The 20,776-nt window shown below is 44.2% G+C and overlaps 1 protein-coding gene across 5 annotated transcripts in view; it reads left to right on the forward strand.

The window, feature by feature from the left end:
• The window catches only part of UNK (unk zinc finger), a 51,809-nt gene that overhangs the window by 24,958 nt on the left and 6,075 nt on the right, over nt 1-20,776 (forward strand). For 2 of the 5 annotated variants that reach the window (XM_014601998.3, XM_059732137.1), the window contains 11 exons: nt 281-398; nt 1,357-1,441; nt 3,499-3,641; nt 4,918-4,965; nt 7,796-7,996; nt 10,982-11,050; nt 11,604-11,778; nt 12,978-13,079; nt 14,579-14,767; nt 19,208-19,389; nt 20,093-20,350. In XM_014601998.3, the coding sequence (XP_014457484.1) occupies nt 281-398; nt 1,357-1,441; nt 3,499-3,641; nt 4,918-4,965; nt 7,796-7,996; nt 10,982-11,050; nt 11,604-11,778; nt 12,978-13,079; nt 14,579-14,767; nt 19,208-19,389; nt 20,093-20,350 (1,570 nt within the window). The remainder of the gene's footprint in view (nt 1-280; nt 399-1,356; nt 1,442-3,498; nt 3,642-4,917; nt 4,966-7,795; nt 7,997-10,981; nt 11,051-11,603; nt 11,779-12,977; nt 13,080-14,578; nt 14,768-19,207; nt 19,390-20,092; nt 20,351-20,776) is intronic. The other 3 variants (XM_014602000.3, XM_019494359.2, XM_014601999.3) reach the window with 3 other exon arrangements.

Raw genomic sequence — 20,776 nt, forward strand, 5'->3', positions numbered from 1 at the left:
ATATCAATACTAATGTGCTCAAACTGTTTGAGTTCAAGTCAAGTTTCAGTCTTGAATGGTGAAATAAAACACAACCCTTTTATTAGGGAGCCTGTAGAGGGAATAAATGTTATAGAAACATCTGGGAAAGAATTGAAAAGGCAATGGGGCCATCCATACAGGAGGAGCAGCAAGAGGGCAAATAAAGTGTGTACAGCAGAGGAAACTGTCAGGAGTCAGTGCTGAATGTCCCAGCAATTGCTGTATGACTGACATCTTCCACTGCCCTTTCTTGACACAGATCATCACCCTGCCCAAGTGTGAAACATGGAGATGAGTGGGGAGATCCCACTAAGTGTGAAAATGGAGACGCATGCCAATACTGTCACACTCGCACAGAGCAACAGTTTCACCCAGAGGTACAGTAACATTGCCTTTGCATTTGGGATATTACTGAAGTAGCAAGATAATTCTGGGATTATGGACAAAGATAAGCAGCATGTGTCTGGCCATCAAGCCAAAGAAGGGAATGATGAGCTGCTTGCAACTTGGTCCTGAAATGCAGAAGAAGCTTATTGAGAATGATTGAGAACTCCTCAGCAGGATTCCTCATGTGACATCTTCCCTTCTCTAGCAGGAGGCCCCTCTAGAAAAGTTTGGGGGAAAAGATAGAGGAAACATATGTGTAAGTGAAAAAAGGAAAGTAAGTGCACAGTCTGTGTCTTGGATACATGTTGAATGGGATCACAGGTGAACTAATCAGTTTGTCCTCACTAGGGACATGATCAGTTGCTGACAGACACCGAGCCCCTGGATCTGCATAAACCTGTCCTGCGAATGCACTAGCAGAGGAGCCAATCATACCCAAACCCTTTTTACCACAATTACCGAAAGCATGGCTGAGACCAGGTCCTGGTCCCGGTTGTATCAGTGTGTTGAAAATGGTTTTGTCAGATAGCCAGCTTCACCACCAGATTAGGAATAGGATCCCTCTCTGTTGAGCATTGTCCGCAACTGATCATTTTGCTGCTGAACATGAGGGCATAATCTCCTTGCCTGTCATCTGCCAGTTTTCCTTGTCAGGCTGTAACTTAGCATTTTTCTTAATGGCCATCAACGGTAAATGAAAACCTTTAGGTGAGCTTGTCTTTGCTGGAGCAATAGCTGATGTTTGCAGAGCTCCAGTGTGTTTGTTTTGGTTTGTTTTCTTTCTTTCTTTAAAGCAAAGCACTGAAATGGATATTCTGAGATGTTTGTTGGAGTCTTCTGATTCTGGTTTTATTTCACTCTGGAATCCATGCAAGGTGTTTCCCTACCTCAGCTGCTCATCTTTGTCTCTTCTTACCACATCTGTTTCATTTTTTTTTTTTCTTTCAGATCTACAAATCTACTAAGTGCAATGACATGCAGCAGTCTGGCAGCTGTCCCCGAGGACCCTTCTGTGCCTTTGCACATGTAGAACGTATGTTGACTCCTCTCATCTCTGTGACGTTGTAGCCGTTTATGAGGTAGCTTTAGGTCTGGTGCTTCAGGCCAGAGTAGACAGGATGATGCTTGGGACCACAAAGGGAACGCTTTCTGTTTGCATTTTCAAAAACAAAGATTAACTTGGATACTTCCTTTCAAATCATGAATGCCAGTCAGAGGTGTAAAACATAACTGAAGGGGATGTATATTTTATAAGGCTGCAGCCAGGGATGCTCATTGCTTTGACTTTTGAAGCATCGTTCCCTATCTTATCTTTCACTTGACCAGTCCTCCTTACTTATAGAACAGAGCAAGCGTAGCTCTTCTTTACATGGTTAAACCTATGTCACAACTGAATTAAAAGGCATATGTGTCTTTTTTTTTTTTTCTTTGTCAATTTTTTGTAACACTTCTGCTGTTTCCGTTTTGCCTGAAGTTGAACTGCATGCCACAAATTGATTAGTCTCATTTTGCCTCAGAGGATTCGGGATTTCCTGAATTCATTGGCGACGCATGGAGGGGTGCACATGCACCACCTGAGGTCAGCCATGCACCCCCCCTGAAGCGCCAGCCGCGAAACCGAAAGTGCCGGTGGAAGTGCACTTCTGGTTTTGCCACTTTCTTGGCGATCAGTGGATTGTAAATGGAGCAAAACAGAATTATGACTTCACTTATAAGATCAAACCAGAAAGACACTGAACTTGGGAGAAAGTAAGATTTTATTGAATAGCAAATATCCCATCCCATCCGGTTGTCTATATGTTGTCTGTTTTTTTTATCTTAAGTGATGCCTTACTCCCAGCCATAATACTGCACTTCCAGTTATACTCCTTTAAAGCGGTACTGATCTTCTGTGACCAGTTTGGGTACTATTGTCTTAATTTCTCATGGTTGTCCCGAGGGTGGGATCTGTAATACCTTTCTTCCCAAGGTGAAAGCTGAAGATCAAGTTGAATTCACATCCCAGACATTTGCTTGTTTGTATTATCTTTGCAAATGTGTATTTCAGAAGTGTTTTAACAGTTGAGAATTAAAATAAACGGTTTTGATATTTATACAAAATAAGGTTAGATTATCAGGCTCTTGTAAAAATGCTGATTTACAATAGCTGAGCATCTGGCCTGTAAATGTTACAGATGACAAAACCCCACAGGCTTATCTAGTCTATCTCCCAATCCGTGAAGACATTTTCCCTACAGTAAGTAAAGTCCTTTGTAACATAGAAGTAGTTGTCTGCTCAAATTGATTTCTTGGTTTTAAAATGCACACGTCTTGCAGACAGACATAAAAATTTACTACAGCTCTGCACTACAATCTTGCTCTGTTGAAGAAACACAAATCCAAGCAGCTTTCTTGAGCTTAAACTAGAATATATTTAACACAAGAGAGCATCAGCATCCTTTTTTTTTTTTACTGGGCTGCAGTGAGAAGTCTGACCTTTTCTGAACCTCTTGGAAATCATGCTGATAAATATTGCATCTGATAACTATATGGTGCTGAGGCCTGTGTGATATTTTGGATCAGTACAACAGAAACATTAGTCTTTTCTGTGTATAAAGGATGTTTTAAAAAGTGAGCAATTCCATGGTTTTTTACACACTACCAATTTCTGTAAGGTCTACCTTTGAGAAATAGTGGGGGTGTGTACACACTCGCACACACTCGCTGTACCTACTTATAATAAATCAATTGCTTATGTGTACAGCATGGATAAAACCCTTGGTTAGCATGGGGCACCCTAGATGTATAGTATGCAGTTCACTTTGCAAACCTGTTATTACAGGAAGAGGCAGTACTGGGATACGGAACAGCAGATTGTGCAGAACTAGGGAGAAAGTAATATAAGGATTATAAGATGAGAAATGCTTGCTTTGCCAGATAAAAAATTTTTGTTCTTGCTTCTGCATTGCCTAAAAATAGGTACTCATGAAATATTCTCTGTGCAGAGTTAGTAGCTAGAGATGTATATAGTTGCTCTTCCCAGACATCTTGTGATTCCTGGCCATTCACACAGCTTTGAGTGACATTACTTGCCCTTTTCCTTTCTTACAGAGCCTCCACTCAATGAAGACTTACAGCCATCCTCAGCTGTATCTAGCCCAACACAAGCAGGCCCTGTGATGTATATGCCATCAGCTGCCGGCGATTCTGTTCCAGTCAGCCCTTCTAGTCCGCATGCCCCAGATCTTAGCAATGTATGTAATGCTACTGGGAAGCCCTTGCCCATGTTTCACAAACCAGCATTTTCTTCTGTTAGTGTACCAGTGTCTTCCAGAAGAGGCAAATACAGTACCCTTAGGCATAAAGGATTTGACTTTGGTTGGCTGTCAGCTCAGTCCTTCCACACATGGGATGAGACATAAGTTTCAGCCTTAGAAGTAGGAACTAACCCCTCGCCTATAAAACGTGGCTTTTCTTTCTCTTGACAAGTTTTTTGATTGAGGTACTTAAAGGAGATAGTCAGTGGTGTCTTGCAGTAGTTCTTCTGTCTAGTTTCCTCCTCATTGGAAACAAACATAGGGCTTCATTTTCCATGTACTGTCATTCAGACCTTAAGCCAGAATCACCTTTACACCTACATTTAAGTTGGCAAAATCTCAGGGTTAGGCTGTGCACACAACATTATATTATGGAGTATCTATTTCCCTAAGGAAGGCTAAGCCTGTTTAAGCTTTTATATAGCTCCTGAAGTGTGCTAGGCACTTTAGATTTCTCTATGAGAAAAGAGGTCCCTGCATAAAAGACTTGCACTTATAAGTGGACAACATAGTGACACGAGTGCAACACAACCTCTTTCTTTCCAATTCTTTTTTTTTTAAAGTTTGCTTAGGCTTTGCCTATTTTTACCAAGCCCCCTTGGAGCTTGTAATCTCCCCAAACTGTTGACAAAGACTGAAGAGCGAGAATAGCAAAAGCTTAAATCACAATTGCAAGTTTTAAACTGATTTAGAGAAGTTGAAATCCTTTAAGAGTCCCCTGTGAAAAGAGACATTTTTCAAGTTCAAAGTCTAAAGCCATTATTCTGAAAGTGTTCCAAGTTCGTCAAAAAGTGACTGTATCTTGAACAGCCAGCTAGATTTTTGGGACAGACTAGATCTGTTATTTTTGCTTAGTTAAATAACATTGTAGAGTACAGCGGGGAAATTTTTTTTCCCCTGTGAATGTGCTGTCTGAATGCTGTGAAAGTCAGCAGGAAACTGAAGATCTGTTCTATCTGATGACTGGGGGAGGCCTTTTCTCTCTTTGGAAGTCTTTAGTCTTTAAAACAGTGTCTTTCCTAATCCAAGAATGCAAGCCAAAAGGCAACACATGTCTCTGTCATTTCATCACTCCATGGGGTGTCTGCATGTAGCTTGCAAACAAATATGGCTTTGCTGATGATAATTTTATATGACTAATTAATCCAAGGAAAAATAAGCCAGGCTGCAACTAGCCTCATATGGCCTCTTCTGTTTTGTATTTGTACCATAGGTGTGGAATAAAACAGGAACCCTGCCAACTAGCCCCACCTCCACCACAGTGAGTAGTGACTTTGTGACTGTCAGGGAGGGAGAACAGCAGACAGCCTGTGTGAAAAATCAAAATATTTTAGGATGCTCTCAGCATTCTCCATGCTACATTTGAAACTCTGGTAGCAACAACTGTGCATAAACATGGTTCTAAGCACAGTCTCCTTTAGAAACGAGGCAGATACCTGATTTCTAAGGAAAATGAATAACTAATGCCCCTGAAGATGCTCTTTCTCTAATGTTCACTTCCACTCCATCCACTGCAGTCTGTGACCCCCTCTGCATGGCAAACGTCATCCTGCAATAAGTGCAGTTGTGATGCACAATTGTTGCCCAGTGAAGTAAATATTGGAAGCCCCTACACATTCGTGTAGGTACTTGGGCATTGTCTACGCTGAGATTTTCAAGAGTTACAGCTCCAAGGTGGAAACAGTAGCATTCATATAATGCACACAGGCTTGAGTGTTCATGGGCAGCTATCTGATTTTGAAAAAAAGTGGGGGGGGCAGATGTTGTGGTGCGACATCATGTATAACAGACACATTTTTCTGCAGGTAAAAAGAAGCTTTACTAATATGCTAGGGGCTTGGGCCTGTATTATTCCATTTAAGATCAAAACAATAATGAGTATAACTTTATTGGAATGTGCACTAGTTTGCTAGATTGTTAAATTTAAAAAAACAACAGCTAGGCAAAAGTTGTCAAAAAATACTGTTTTATAGTATTTTATAGTTGTCAAAAAATACTGAGTTCTGTAGTCACCGCTATTAAATGTACATCTCTAATTCTGATTCGCAAAACAAAATCTAGAGTATCTTGACAGTGCATCCAACACTTTGCTGTCAGTCATTTCCACAATTAAGTTACTGTTCACCTGAGTTAATGTTACCACGCCTGAGTTAAGGTTTTTAGCTACAACTAAAAAGACTGTAGGGCTGTGAAACAGAAGAGAGATGTTACCCCCAATGGTTAACAGGCATCAGAACCACAGAAGAGAGGATAACTTGAATAATGGAACATCAAGACCATTAAAAAGGAGAGTGGGTCATTAGCACCTGAGGTGAGCAGGAATCAAAGAGATTATAATGAGCCACAAAGTCAGTTGACTCCCTCAGCACTTCTGAATAGAAAGGTTGCTGTCTCTCCTAGGTAGTTGGTTTTGAAGTTTAGGTGGGGCAGGAATCAAAGAGGGGTGTAAGTGTACCACTTCACCCCTTTTGGATGTGTCCTTGCTAGTGTTTCTTTTGCTGCTTTGGCTAACAGATTTAAAGAGTGTACACAGATTTCAAATTGTGTTCCTGGATCATATAGTAGCCTGAGGAAAATAAGATTGATTAGACTTGAATTCAGTGAATCATCTGCAAGCCCCAGAGAAATTCCAGTAGCCCTAAAGCCTCAGGTTAAGAATCATTGTGCTAAATGCACCACTCCATTGCTGAGCAATAGGGCTGCGCAAGGCTTTGGACAGAGCTTCGAATCCGGAGAAGCTTTGGACGCTTCAGGGTCCGAAGCAACCCGTCCGGGTGGAAGCGCTGCCTCGTTCGGCTTCCGGAAGCGGTTCGGAGCTTCCGAAGAACTTCGGAGCCGCCTCAGAGATCCGGCCATAGGGTATAATGGGGAAACAGTAAAACATCTATAACTTTGTTGTTTTTTGTCCGATTTGGATGAAATATTCAGGGGTGGTAGACTCTCTGCAGAGAGGATGAAGCCTGCCAAGTTTCAAGAAGATTGGTGCAGGGGTTTGGGGGGAACAGCACCCCAAATTCTTGAAAGCAAAACTCCTGTCACGCCTATATGTTACAACACTGGGGGCTCAAAACTGCAGGGATGGTAGCTCTTACTGAGCCGGGGTTTGCAGGGAACTGCTCCTCAAGCTGCAGACAAGCAAAACTCATGCCATGGGTGCTTGTGGGACTGACTTTCTCTGTCTTGGGCTGCTACAGGCCTGGCTGCTAAGCTACAGTGTTACCAGTTACCAATCAATCAATCATTCACTGGGTGACCAGGGACTCAGGGACCAGCTCAATACACAGGACCTAGCTACTACATAACGACTTGACGAGCAGCAATTGGCACCTACAAAACCAGGCCAAGGAGAGGAAAGAATCCATACAGACAATCAACTGCCCCAAGACAGAGACAGTCTTGGCACCAGTTTTGTTTGTCAGCAGCTAGGGGTGCAGGGCCCCAGAACCCCCCTGCACCCATCTCCACAGCTGGCAAGCGTTGCGGCCTCAGCAGGGGCCACCATCCCTGCAGCTGTCACCCCGCTGCTCCTTAACACACGCTGCATGAGTTTTGCTTGTCCACAGCTTGAGGTGCAGTTCCCCTGCACCGATCTCCTTGAAACTTGGCAGGTTTCATGCTCTCAGCAGAGGCTACCATCCCGGCAAGATTCATCCAGTTCGGAGAAAAAGTTATAGATATTTCTTTGATTTCCCCCTTATACCCTGTGGCTGGATCTCCGAGGCGGCTCTGAAGCTTCGGAGCCGCTTCGGCCGGATCGAGGTGGAAACCCGGTCCGGAGCTCCGGATCAGATCGCAGCCATCCAAAGCAGCCAGATCCGAAGCCGGATCGGGTTGCTGCCTACTCGCACAGGTCTACTGAGCAATATTGAGGGGTCCTGCCCAGAATCAGTATTTTGTGCCTCCCCTACTGGCTGTGCAGCTGGTGCACAAACACTTACTCAGAATATGCTCATCTTGTTCTGATCATCAATGAAGTGGATGCACAAACAAGGAAGTAAGTGTTGGAAGCCTTAGGAATCATTTCCTATATGACTTGGTGCTAGTGACTGTTTGGCTTTTCCCTTAATGGTTTGGACATTTCCTTCTGTTAGATTCTTTGTAGGAACAGCAGCCTTGGAAGCCCATCTAATATATGTGGATCTCCCCCTGGTGCCATTGGTAAACCGCACAGCCTGGAGAGTATTGGTTTTCCCACAGACTCTGTGACAGCAGCCAGCAGCTACAAGAAGGCACCAGGGTTTGAACGAGAGGATCAGGTGGGGGCCGAGTATCTGAAGAGCTTCAAATGCCAGGTCAGTAGAGAGGTTCAGGGGGCGGAGAAAAGTTGCCTGATTCCTTCCCCCTGGGAACAAATGAAGTGCACAATTACTATAATTCTCCCCCGTCTCTCTCAATCTCTCTTTGTTCGTTCTATCTTATGCTTACTCATGGTTGTCCAGCTACCCTCACAAACTCAGTCTGCCAAAAGCTGAGCCTCATTTTTTTTCTTCCTAGCCACTCCATTTTTTTTCCTCTTCTGGCACTGGATACTGGCCCCAGTGTCGCTTCTCTCCTTTACTTCTCCTGTATTCGCATTCTTCTTTGCATAGGGTTTGTGAACTACCTGGGAGTATACAAAGCCACACCAAACAGCTGTGTGGGACTACTGAGGTGTACCAGCTGTTTGCTGCTACTTTTACTGCACTGCTTCTCCAGTCAGCTGTGTGGGATCACTGATGTGCTTTAGCTGCATGGAGAAGCAGCAACCCTTTGAAGTACAAGCTGCAACAAAGAGCTGAGTTGCTCATCTTGAAACTGGCAGCCCACTGTAAATTAAGTAGGTTGGAAGCCACTCAGATACAAGTGGTCCAGGCTGTACTAGAGAACTGACTGCAATAGTGACCATGTTAAGAACTGAGCCAAAGCCCTGGAAGTGCAGAAAGTAAAAATGTGCGTGTACTGGTATCTAAAATTATGCACCTAGCTCCCAATAGGCATGTCATAAATAGAAGTGTTCTGATTGTTTTTCTTGTTTCAAGAACTGCAAATCATCCCAAAGTCCCACTGATGTTTAATAATGTTGGTATTTAAATAGTGGTTCTATTTCATTTATGTCACAGTGGGCTGGGATGAAGGGAATTCATGTGTTTTGTGTTACTGCTTTTTGGTTGTGTGGAGAGTTTTTTGCAAGGCTGAAGTAGGAAAGCAGGGCCCTAAAACACCCCTTCCAAATCTTAGCTGTTTGTTTCATTTTCCAACCAGCTATATTATAAAAGCCTCCAAGAGTCTTACAAACATGTGGCACACAGTAAGTGTGTTCTGTGTCACGTGTGCAGTTTATTTTCTGGATTTCATCATTAATTTATACTGTTCTTTTCTTCCCCACACTTCAGCAGTGGGAGTTGCAGCAAAGATTTCAGCATTTTCTTTTAATATCTCTGCTTTTTTTGTCACTGGTGTAATATTATTCATAGGGTTTTTTTTCCTTTACTACCACAGGCAGAGATAAAAGCATGGCTGTGACAATCAGCCTCCTTTATTTTAAACAGATATGACTCCAAATTCAGGGTTGCAGAAATGGGGCTGGCCCAGAAACACGTTAGAAAAACCTTCATTGAGGCTCAGCTGTAACATTGCCACATATGTTGGCAAGAGTCTTCTCAGCAGGGGGAGGGGGACTGTGCATGCGCGTGCCTTCACTTCAGCTTCTGACACCTGCTTATAGCGCATCTTGCGTTCGGATGAGCGTCAACAGGGTAGAGATGCGTTGGATAATCTAGCAGGCATGTTATCACACACATTCAGAGGCACTAATGTAATGCCGTTCCTGTCCCACACGCAGGAAGACAAGCCTGAGATCACTTCAGCTGCAATTTGGCTGCGTACTGTCTGTGTGTTGTTCAGGCAGGCATGAGTAATTGGTACTTAGAAAGATCTCTACATCCATATTTCAAGTGCCTGTTTGCCAGGCCTTGATCCCTTCTGGGCATATAATTAAATAGGGATAATCAATTAATTAAGTAAAACAAGGAAGGAATTCTTCACTCTGCTGTTGTTCTTTCCCCAGCCTGGTTAAAGGGCTCTTCCTTAGCATTCATTCATTATTCTCATCGGAATATTTTTCTTGGCTAACCCATAAGCTCCCACTCACTGAGTGAGCCCAAGAGTCAAGGCAGATCACATCAGGAGAGTGCTTCATCATAAACACTGCTATTGTGCATCATGTCTGTGTCTGCCAGCTGCTTGCTTCTCCTCTTCTCTTCACGCTTGTGCTAAAATAATGAATGACCTTTTTCTGGAATATTTTTTTCTAAAGTAGAAGGGTCCTACCATAACCTGCACAAACCCTTGGTGCTGTTTCACCCCCTCCCCTGTGACATGTAATTCATCATTCTTCTGCTTTTTATCATGGAAAAGACAGGAGTACATCTGCTAAATCAGCAATGGCTCGTGCTATAGTGACATGCTCAGGAGGGCAGTGTCTTCCTGACCCTAGCAGTTTTGAATCGGAGTCGGTATGCTTTGATTCCAGAGGGTTGAACTCACTTAAGAAAGAATATGTTTTCTATAGAGATACCCCCTCCATTTTAGAATTATTTGGCCTTAGGTTTATCTTGAAGCTTTGACCAGGACCCCTACATTCAAGGAAACCATTTTTTAATCGGTTTTTATTTTGCTGCTTTTTGATTGTATTAAGTGTCCCTTTATTCTCTTTGTTAGTGAGAAAGGAAAATTGGAGATCCTGCTGCTCTCCTCTGCCCTTTAATTTCATGCTCCTCTGTAATGTCACCTCTTGTCCATCTCCTCTGAAAACTAAGGAGTCCTGCTTGGGGGGCCTTGTTTGGAAGAGTTTGAGAAAAAGATACGTAGTCTGTGGTAAAAATAAGTTCTAGAAGTTAGAAAAAATGCAGTGTGTGAAAGTGTACTAATTCTGCCTCTTTTGTTAGCTCATCAACCCTCCTGTTTGCTATTTCTGGCAATGGAAAGAAATCCATACTTGGTCTTGTATTCTTAAGAAGTGATTCATGTTAATGAAGGGCTAATGAACTTAAATGCAGATTTATTAATTCCATAATGTTGAGGGGGATATTTTATATGGATTGGGCAAACGGATTGGGGTGTTCTGAGTTCTGTAGACACCTTCACTTGGGTTTTTGGATCCTAAAATATGCGGGGCAGCCTGAAAGAGGGAGAGGGTCCATATACCTCCTTTGTGGTCTCTCCAAAAGTCAGCAGTTGGCTATTTTGAATTTAGCTGAACTCCCCCAACTTATCTTTGCTCTGTTTGTTTACTACAGCAGGCGAAAATGAAATCCCATTCACTGGAACACAGGAGCCAAGAGCAGCCCCACTTACAGCCCAAACAGGTACAGTAATGGCAACGAGGCTCTGAGTGAGAATGCCAGCCAGATCCATGAAGCCAAGTGAATCTATGAGAAGCCAACAACAGGCTGGAGAGAGTTGGGGGCTGTTAAGGACAGAGATTTTCTGATTTAGGGGGAGGGATTCCCCAGGGGTTTCTGAAGACTTGTAGGGCAAGGACCAGGCCTGTGGGCTCAGAGCAGTAACAGTTCTAGACTATTGCACAGAAGCAGGGTCCTGTAAAGAGGATTTAGAGCCCATTTCCAGAGCATTTGCTTAGACTAAGAAGTGACTGAATGACATAACTGTATGTAACCTCTGAGTCCATATCAGTGAGGCCTGAAGGATCTTTGTAACTCTGACAAGAAACAGACTTCTAACTATTTTGGTTCAATATTTCATCTCTCCCCTTGCACTTCCCCCTCAGTGATCATAACCATCTGTCACAGTGGAAGCAGATAGGGACAGACTCTGATACGTATCTCTAGATGTTACTGACTTGATTCTTCTGCCAAGATGTTTCACTAGTTATTTTCCCCTTTAAATCTTTTGTTTTAGGACATATTGGGGATTCTTCCGGTGGGCAGCCCGCTGACTTCCAGCATCTCCTCCAGCATCACCTCCAGTCTGGCTGCAACCCCGCCAAGCCCTGCAGGCACCAGCAGCATACCAGGCATGAATGCCAATGCCCTTCCTTTCTACCCAACCAGTGACACAGTGGAGTCTGTTATAGGTAATACAGCCTATTTATTTGTATTAATAAGGCACTCAAAAGAAGATCTCTGGTTATGACAGCTGGAAACATGAGGAGCAGGGCTGTGGCTGTGCTCTCCAGTTCTTTATTTTGCTCTTCCCTCGTGGTGGCCAATCCTTGAGACTTGAGGATTTTTCTCTTGAGTGGGGCTGGCCAAGCATTTTCCACAAGTCATCATGGATGAAATTCCCCTGGTACAGAAGACCAACCCAAGCATTTTGCATCACTTAAGTGCCACTTAAGCACAACAAATAGCACTTAATGAGCTTTGAGTGATGCATAGGGCTTTAGGCTTAGGTTTGTTGAAGAAGCTTCATTAAGCTGAAACATATGCTGTATGGGAAATGGCATTCTCTATTGCTACACCTTTTTATTTTTTGTGTGAGGATTTTAAAGTGAGAGAGAGAGACGGCAGCAATGAGATTGTGAGCATCCATCCTCCAGAAGCCCACGTGTAGATCTGACAAGCCCCACGAAAAGTAGAGCAGAGGGTTCCAATAGCAGGGAAATTGCTACTTTTGTTGAAGTAAAATTATTTATCATGCATCCCACGATGTAACATTTTTGCTGTCAGTGAATTATAACTATAAAAGTAAGAATACAAACAAGTAGGCCTGTTTGGGACAAAGCTATGTAGACAACGGTCTGTGATGACTTGAGGTACATCTGGATAACACGTAGATATAACATACAGGTGCCATGTTAGCTTTTGTCCCTTACTCTGTGTTGGAACCTCAGACTGGCTTTGCAGTGCTGCTTTGGTTGCTGTCGTGTTCCAGAGCCTCTGTTCAGTACACAAGTAATAAAATACCAGCTAGAAAATGGGCAAGTGCTGTTGAATAGTTTAGGCAGAACAAAACACCAGTGCATGGGTGTGGGAAGAATCTGCCTGTATGGCTGTTATTTCAGACTTACATTTCAGTTTTCATGCAACAGTCGGGAATAAGTTTGTAGAGAATCATGGGGACGCAGATCAGACCATAGAAACCAAAAGGAAAGCTGTTTATTGGGCTGCTACCGAATCATCTAACAATGGCACTGCGCAGGCTGGTGAGAGAGGCTGTATGAGACAATCTGATACAGCCTAAATTCTCCTTTGCATGTAGGGTGTGTAGGCCACCCTATCTCTTGAAACTTTTGGTCCTTCGTAACATAATTGGTACCTCTGTGTCTGGCAGAGTCTGCCTTGGACGACCTGGACCTGAATGAATTCGGAGTGGCTGCCCTGGAGAAGACATTTGACAGCAGCACAGTGCCCCACACAAGTGGCATCATGATAGGTACATGAAAGCAACAGCGCTTTCTTTCATCTTCTGCCAAGCAGTGTTGCCATATCAGCTAGCCTGAATCAACCCAATAAAACTCTTAAGTCAGCCCCAACACAATATTTATTGGATGGTAATTAACCTATGCAACCAGTGAGAATCCTCAGCGCAAAGACCACTCTTACCGGCTCCCAGCACTGAGCACCTGCCACTGTTCCTGGGTGTCTTAGGATTATTTCTAAGAATGGCTTTTTTTATTTGCTGTGCCTGGATCCAGACAGTCTATATCAGTGGGTCTGATAGATGTAAAACTAACCCAAAATACAGCAACTTGTGCCGTGGTGAGAAATCTTAATAAAAGTAAACCAGTGACCTGACAGTAGTCTTGTACTATCACAGGGTCACATGGCTGTACATGACTTTCTGTTGGTACGCATGGTAGATTTCCCATCTTTTGCATGTGACATTTAAGCCAGGGTCCATTTTACTAGTTTTTGGTGGCTCTCTAGGTGAAAGCTAAGTAACTTGTGACTCTAACAATGCCTTTGGTGCCTAGCTGCTGACATCTGTTACTCAATAAAGCAGGTTCCACTGTGGGAAAGAACATTGGCTGCATTAATGACTATCATTTGCCTGCCTAGCTACTGCTTAGAACTGAACTTGAGTAAACAATATTCCAAGGAACCAAATTCAATTCACTGAATGATTTCATCAACCAACTGGTTTGAGAGTCCAGTTTCTGTGTACACTGGAAATGTAGTTCCTGCCACAATCCACTATTGGAAGCATACAGGGAAAAGAAATATGGGATAAATTAGTGGTGACCTGTCCATAGTTCCTTCAAGACCAGTTGTCAAACATTAGCCTTTTAAGGTGGAAAACAGCAGCCCAGATTGGAGAGAGAGAGAGGGCTTGAAAGCTCTTTGGAGCTGTCTCTGCAACAGAAGGAGATTGAACTATTTTGTCTGGAAAGTATGACGTTCTGGGGAGGTCAGTGCTGTTACTGTTAAATCCAAGTTTCCAGTACAACTGAACACAGTTATTCATTTTAGATTGCTAAGGTGGTCACCTGTTCACACATACAGTATCTTGGTGACAACAGGAGATCTATAGGAATAGAATATTTTAGAAGTGAATTTCTATTTCAAAAGCTGTTTGCTTGGTACCTAAAATAAATGATCTTGCATCGGCTGCTAGGGACTGTGACTTTTGCAGGGGGGTAAGATCAGACACTGAAGGCAGTGCATCTTCCTGCTTTTACCAGTTAACCAGAAATCTTGGTGGACTCTGGAGGGAGTCAAGTCTGGTCCTACTTGGCCAGAAGGATGGTGGCTTCAAATCTCCTTATGAATGTGGAGAAGGGATGTAAAGTAAAGGAAATGGTGAGAATCCTCAGGGCTCCCCGTTTGGTGAGGAAAGGGAAATCCATTCCTGCTGGTGTGAACTCCTGTGCTGTGCTCTGGCTCACACTTCATGGTCATACATCCCATCCTCTTTGTGTGTTCTTTGTCCAGGTGGGAGTTTGCTGCAAAGTTCCGCTCCTGTCAATATCCCTGGGTCCCTTGGAAGTTCTGCCTCCTTTCACTCTGCCTCTCCTTCTCCACCGGTCAGCTTATCATCGCATTTCCTCCATCAGCCCCAGGGACACTTAAGCCAATCAGAAAACACATTCCTGGGGACATCAGCTTCTCATGGATCATTAGGTAAATGCGCAGTGTATGTGTGTTACATGTACATACCTGTCTGTGCCATGTAAGTATCCTTATTTAAGTTAGTTTTAATTTGAAAGTCTTATTTCAGTGTGGCCATCTATATGTTGCCTTCCCATAACTGCAACAGTAGTGAAAGCTGCTTTGCCAATACTAGCTATGCTTGATCCTGTCTGGGTGCAGGCGATAGGACTAGGTGATCTCTTGGAAGTCCCTTCCATTTTGATGATTCTGTGAACTCATGAATCCTTGTTGCACCTTGTGCGAGACAACAGTCATCCCTATTTTATAGACAAAGTGAGGCACAAGAGTCCAGTAATTTGCTCAAGGTTATATAACTCATCATGGCTTGCTAGAGTTTCTGGCTCCCCTGCTTGCATTCAGATCGCTTGATTGCATCTCTTTGTCTCTAGGGGCACTTACACACATGCAGGGAGCCTGCTCCAATGCGCTGGAAATCCAGCGTGTCAGAACAGACTTGATTAATCAAGTCGGCAAGAACACGTAAATTGACGTGCTCTGACAGCCTTAATGTGTCACATGTATCGGTGGCACAGTGCACTTCCACACTGAGAAAATGGTGGCGTGCACTTTGAACTAAAACACATTCAACATGGTTTAGTTCAAAGCACACTGCCACCATTTTCTTAGTGTGGGGACATGTTGCACCGCTGATACACGTGATGCGTGGGTACTTTTTAATTAGCATGGCTTACTAATTAAAAGCTCCCAGTGCCACGTCAGAAACGCATGTGGAAATGCCCTAGAGCTCATGGCTGATGTGATTATAGATCAAATCCTTAGTGCAACTCAGCTGAGGTGGGGAAAGAGCAATGGCTTTAGGCCACCTTTGTTTTTGTTACTAACTGAGCTGGGCCAGCCCTTGAAGTATTTCAGCGCAGCCTCAAGCCTGTTCTAGATTTATACCCACATACGGTGCCTCTCAAATGCCAGTTTGCCACCAAGGCTTAGCAGAATGCAGCTGTACTTCAGCCACATTTCCTTTCACCCTAACCCCCACCCCCTCTGCACTGAGGAAAGGATTGGGGAAGAGAAATTGAATGGGGAACAAGGATCACTTGTGGGTATTTGAAATTTAATTGTGCTGTAGCTCAATGTTAGGATGGCTCAAATTATCACTAATAGTAAGGGGGCATTCTTTCCATAGACAACAGTAGCAGTGAGTGCTTTGGTTTTATTTTTCAATTTCTAACATTACATCTCAATAAAAAATGTGGATAAATGCTTCACGAAGCTGTTGTGCTGTGTGGACCTAACAAAACTATCTCTCTACTTGTGTATTCATATTCTTTGTATACCCAGCATAGACCCATGCATGCATACCCTGCCGTCACTTTGCATCTTGCTTGAGTTACTTTCATAATGACACTGTTCTTTTCAATGTAATAAGAAAAGAGACATCGGGTGGCCTCTGTATTGGTAATTCTCATTAAGGGCTGGGTGCTTGGCACAGGAGAAGCCCCAGTTTCAGTAAGAAAAGGAAACCATAATAAAACCCCAGTGTTACAGAAGTTCTGCTGCTTATTTCTGAAGAGTTAAGTAGCCTGTATTCAAGAACAGCATGGGTGTCAAATTCACCTTGTGCCCTGGACTGGCTCGAGACTGCCCTGTTTCTTGCAGGTCTGATTTGGTCTGGGGCATGAGGAAGCTGCTATGGCAGCACCAGCTACACGGTGGCCGGAGTCCTAGCTCTGCCTCCAACCTGGAGCACACTGTGGCAGCTCCAGCCCCTGCCACATGCCCCATTGTGGAGCTGGACCTGGAGTTGCTGTCACTGCATACAGCCTACCGTAGCAGCAGCTCCAGCTCTGGCTTTGGCACAGGGTACACAGCAGGGGCTGGCAGCTGGCAAGGTAGGGCTGCAGCAATGGCAACTAGCAAAATGATCAATGGGAGGCCAGGCCTGGGACAGGCCAGTTGGCCACACTGATGGTCTGACAGGTTGGGTAGAGAGGCTCTGTGGAATGTATCCAGCTCACGGACCCCTGAAGCATACCGTGTGAACAAGGATGAATACAAAATGTAAAGGCTATTTCAGAATTAATTTAAATAGCTGAGATATTTTAAAAAGTGAGATTTTTTTGGAGGGAGACAATATAGGAATCGGGGTTAAGGTTTTTAAAACAAATAGCATTCTAGAAATCTGGGCTCATCTATCCACAGTGCATTGAATGCAACGCAGTTATTTATTTGTATTGTAGTAACTCCTGTGAACCAGTCCCGGAGCAGGACCCCACTGTGGTAGTTGCTGTGTAAACACCAAACAGATGATTTGCCCAGAGGAGCTTAATAAGAAAGACAGAGAGTAAAAGGAAACAAGATGATAATATTTGTCAGCATGATAGACAGCATTTTCAGCACGCTTGCAGACTGGTCACTGCCAACTCCAAGGCACCTTGCAAGAAACCCAGAATAGTTTAAAAAAACAACAACAAAAAACCTAACATTTAACAAACTCCCCCACACTTCCCTGCTAATAAACCTCCTGTTTCATTTGATCATGTTAGAGTAGGAGCCATTTCCAGACCAGCTGGAAGGAATTAATGGAAAGCAGCACTGATCAATGGTGAATCTTTGCTTTGTTAAGCTTTGTCTTGACTCAGAAAAGTGACTAGGTTTCAGTTGGACTTAGCTTCCAACCTGCCGATATCATGGGTCTTTGGCAGGGAGATGATGGAAAGACATCCTCTCTGCAGGACAGAGCAAAGGAGTCATAGTAAATATGATCAGGGCCAGGTCTATATACAGTGTTTGTGCCAGTAATATTCTGTTTGGGGGCAGGATGATTTCACTCAAATAGTTATTCCAGTACAGTCCCTAGTGTGGATATATTTACTGCTATAAATATGCCTACAAACTAGCATAGCTTATACTGGCATGGAAAGGAGAATGAGCTATCCCAGCATGAAACCCCTTAAATCAGTATAATTGTGTATCCACATTAGAAGGCTGTACTGCTATGACTACTTTGATGTAATTGCAAAGTGGTAAAACACAGTGTTGTAGGTAATCCCTGGGAGAAGCAGTGAGCCCCCAAACTAATGAGTTCTTTCTGCTGGGACTGAGATGCCCAGCAAGATGAACACGTTTTCTGGTTCCTAAATGTTGCTTTGTCTAAGATGCTCTCCACCGTGAGTCTAAGATGCTGATTAAACAGAGAAAGGCACAAACTGGTGTCTGTGACCAACAGCCAGCTTGTCACTCATAGGCTTCCTACTGTATTTGCTCCCAAAGCCCTGAGTTTGGTTATGAGGGGAAATCCGTTTGAGTACTCTTAAGATAGGGAATTTGGGCTACAGCTAGGGCACCTCCGCTCACTAACAATGGGATTGGCAGTCTTGCAAGCTTTTAGCTCACTGAGCAGACTAACAGGAAGCTACACGTGGTTTTGTCTATGTGGCCTAAAAGCATGCGTTTACAATCGCATTAGCTTAAGGATAACTAGGTTACAACATGACATGCTGAACTGACCTTGAAGGGGTTGCACTGTGTCTAATATGTGAGCAATAACATAAGGTAGGGTGGACAAGCAGGGCATATGTACCCTGGGTACCACCTAAGGTCAAGGCACCAGTGGAGTTGGGGGAGGGTGCCTCACCCTGCAACTACTCACTGCAGTCTACCCCACTACTGCCTCCCCTGCTGGTTTTAGCTTTCCAGCCTTTGCCAGCACTTTCCAGCTCCAGGACTCAGCCAGTTCAAGCAGGAGGTGTCATAGAGCACAAGCTGTTCTGGGAGTCATAGTTTTGTAGAGCAGCAGTGGTGTTTGCTGCTGCTGGGCAGCTGAACCCCATTTTTTGCTGCCAAATTCAGTATTTCTCTTCCTTCTCCTCCCCCCCCCCCCCCCCCCCCCCCGGACATGGGCTTCAGCAGCAAAAAAAACCTTCTCCCTCTCCCCACTGACAGCAGCAAACTCCACTGCAAGTCTAGAGAACTATGATTTCCAGAACACGTCACACTCTGCCTGACTCTCTGCTCTGTTCCTATACCTGCAATCAAGAAGGTAGGAGGAGTGGGGGGAAGAGTGAGAGACGGTTGTCCAGGGTGTATTTTTTTCCACATTAGGCCCCTGTATGTGAGGGGGAGAGATTTAAATTAGGTGAAGATAGAACTTGATTGAAAAAGACACCATGATTTTATTGGCCATGTAGGCAGAGCCACATTCAGGGGTCATTTCCACGCCTAGTTCCTGGAGACAGAAAAGATTGGTTTCCAAACTACACAATAAGCTTCCTTATGAGGCTCTTCTGTCCCAGATAGATTGTTATCCCCTGAAGGATCCAGCTGGTTCCTAAGATAATCCTGTCCCTCCTAAACACACACTGTAGGCCCTGTTTTTTCACAGGGGCAAGGAGCAAGTGGGGAAACCTCCAACACCTGTGACGTAACCCTCTCTATCTCCTCGTGAAACAGGTTTAAATGGGATGAACAGCAGCATATGGGAGCACTTTGCTTCTGGGAGTTTTTCGCCCAGTACCTCACCTGCGTTTCTGTCAGGTCCAGGTGCTGCTGAGCTGGCGAGACTGCGACAGGAACTGGATGAAGCCAACAGCACGATAAAGCAGTGGGAGGAGTCCTGGAAACAAGCCAAGCAGGTACCGTTTAGTCTGCAGGGGAAGAGGGAACAGCCATTAAACTTGGAGGTTTTTCCAAAAAGAAGAGCTGAAATCACAGGTGATGCAGTGAACATAGTTCAGACCCTCTTAAAGACAGTCCCTTAGACACCCATACACCCACTTACCAATGGGAAGGAGAATATGAGCTGCTGTGGGGAGGTGGGGAAAGTTGTAACAACAGGTATGTTTCAGCAACTGAGATTCCTGTAGACTTCCCAGCTTCTGTCTTCTCCACATGAAAGACTCTGCTATGTTATTCTACTCATGGAGAAGTATGCAACTGTAATCTAGGGCTCCTAAATGCTCCTCATTTATCTGCATCTGACTCAATGTCAGAAAATCACATGGGCCAACATTTCGAAAGCTGGCCACTGAGTTTTGGTGCTTCCATTTTGGGGACCCCAGTTTGAAATGGCTTGGACCTGATGGTCAGAGGTGCAGAGCACCTGCTGCTCTCACTGAAGACCAAAAACATGAGAAGCAAGTTTTTTAAAACCTGGGTTTTACTTTGTCTATACTGCAGGGAATTTCATAGCTAAGGTACAAGGGAAAGGGGACTACATGGTAGTTCCTAATCACAAATGAACAGGAATATGTGGTTTGACTTGAACTCTTTTGCATCCTGGCAGAGGGCTTGTACAGATTTTTCTCTCTTGGTTTACCAATCCATCTTCCTTCACAGGCCTGCGATGCTTGGAAGAAGGAAGCAGAAGAAGCGAATGATCGCGCCAACACAGCTAACATGGAATGTGAACTGGCCCGGGAGCAGAGGGAAGCCCTGGAGCTGCAAGTGAAGAAACTCCAGGAAGAGCTGGAGAGGATCCATGCTGGCCAGGACCCCCAGTTCCTGCGTTCGTTCTCAGACCTGGAAACCCTCTCGCTCTCCACACTGTACACCATCCAGAAACAGCTGCGCTCCAACCTGGAGAGAGTCGACAAGGTCTGTGTGAGGGGCTTTGGCTTGGGGAAATTACACTTACCTCTAGCTCTCCAGCCACCCTACAGAGCTCCAAGGCCCTTGTTGATAAAGCCAACTCAGAAATCCGCAGCTCATGTAGCCCTATTTAGTTCAGCCAGTATGGATGTTAAAAAACTGAGTTATAACCGAGCTAGAAAAAGCCCTTGTTTCTATCTGTAGCTGTAAATGGTTTTGAGTTAGTCAAGCAGTTGAAGCCACAGTAGACCATAAGCTGAACATGAGCCAACAGTTTACTCTTATTGCAAAAAAAAAAAAAAAGCCAACAGCATACTGGGTAGTATTAACAGGGATGTCACTTGCAAAACAAGTGAAGTGATTGTTTCACTCTGTTTGGCACTGGCAAGGCCTCCCCTGGACCCTTATGTCTAGTTTTGGTCCCACACTCCA

This window comes from Alligator mississippiensis, chromosome 8, assembly GCF_030867095.1.
Source record: "Alligator mississippiensis isolate rAllMis1 chromosome 8, rAllMis1, whole genome shotgun sequence".
Taxonomy (NCBI): domain Eukaryota; kingdom Metazoa; phylum Chordata; order Crocodylia; family Alligatoridae; genus Alligator; species Alligator mississippiensis.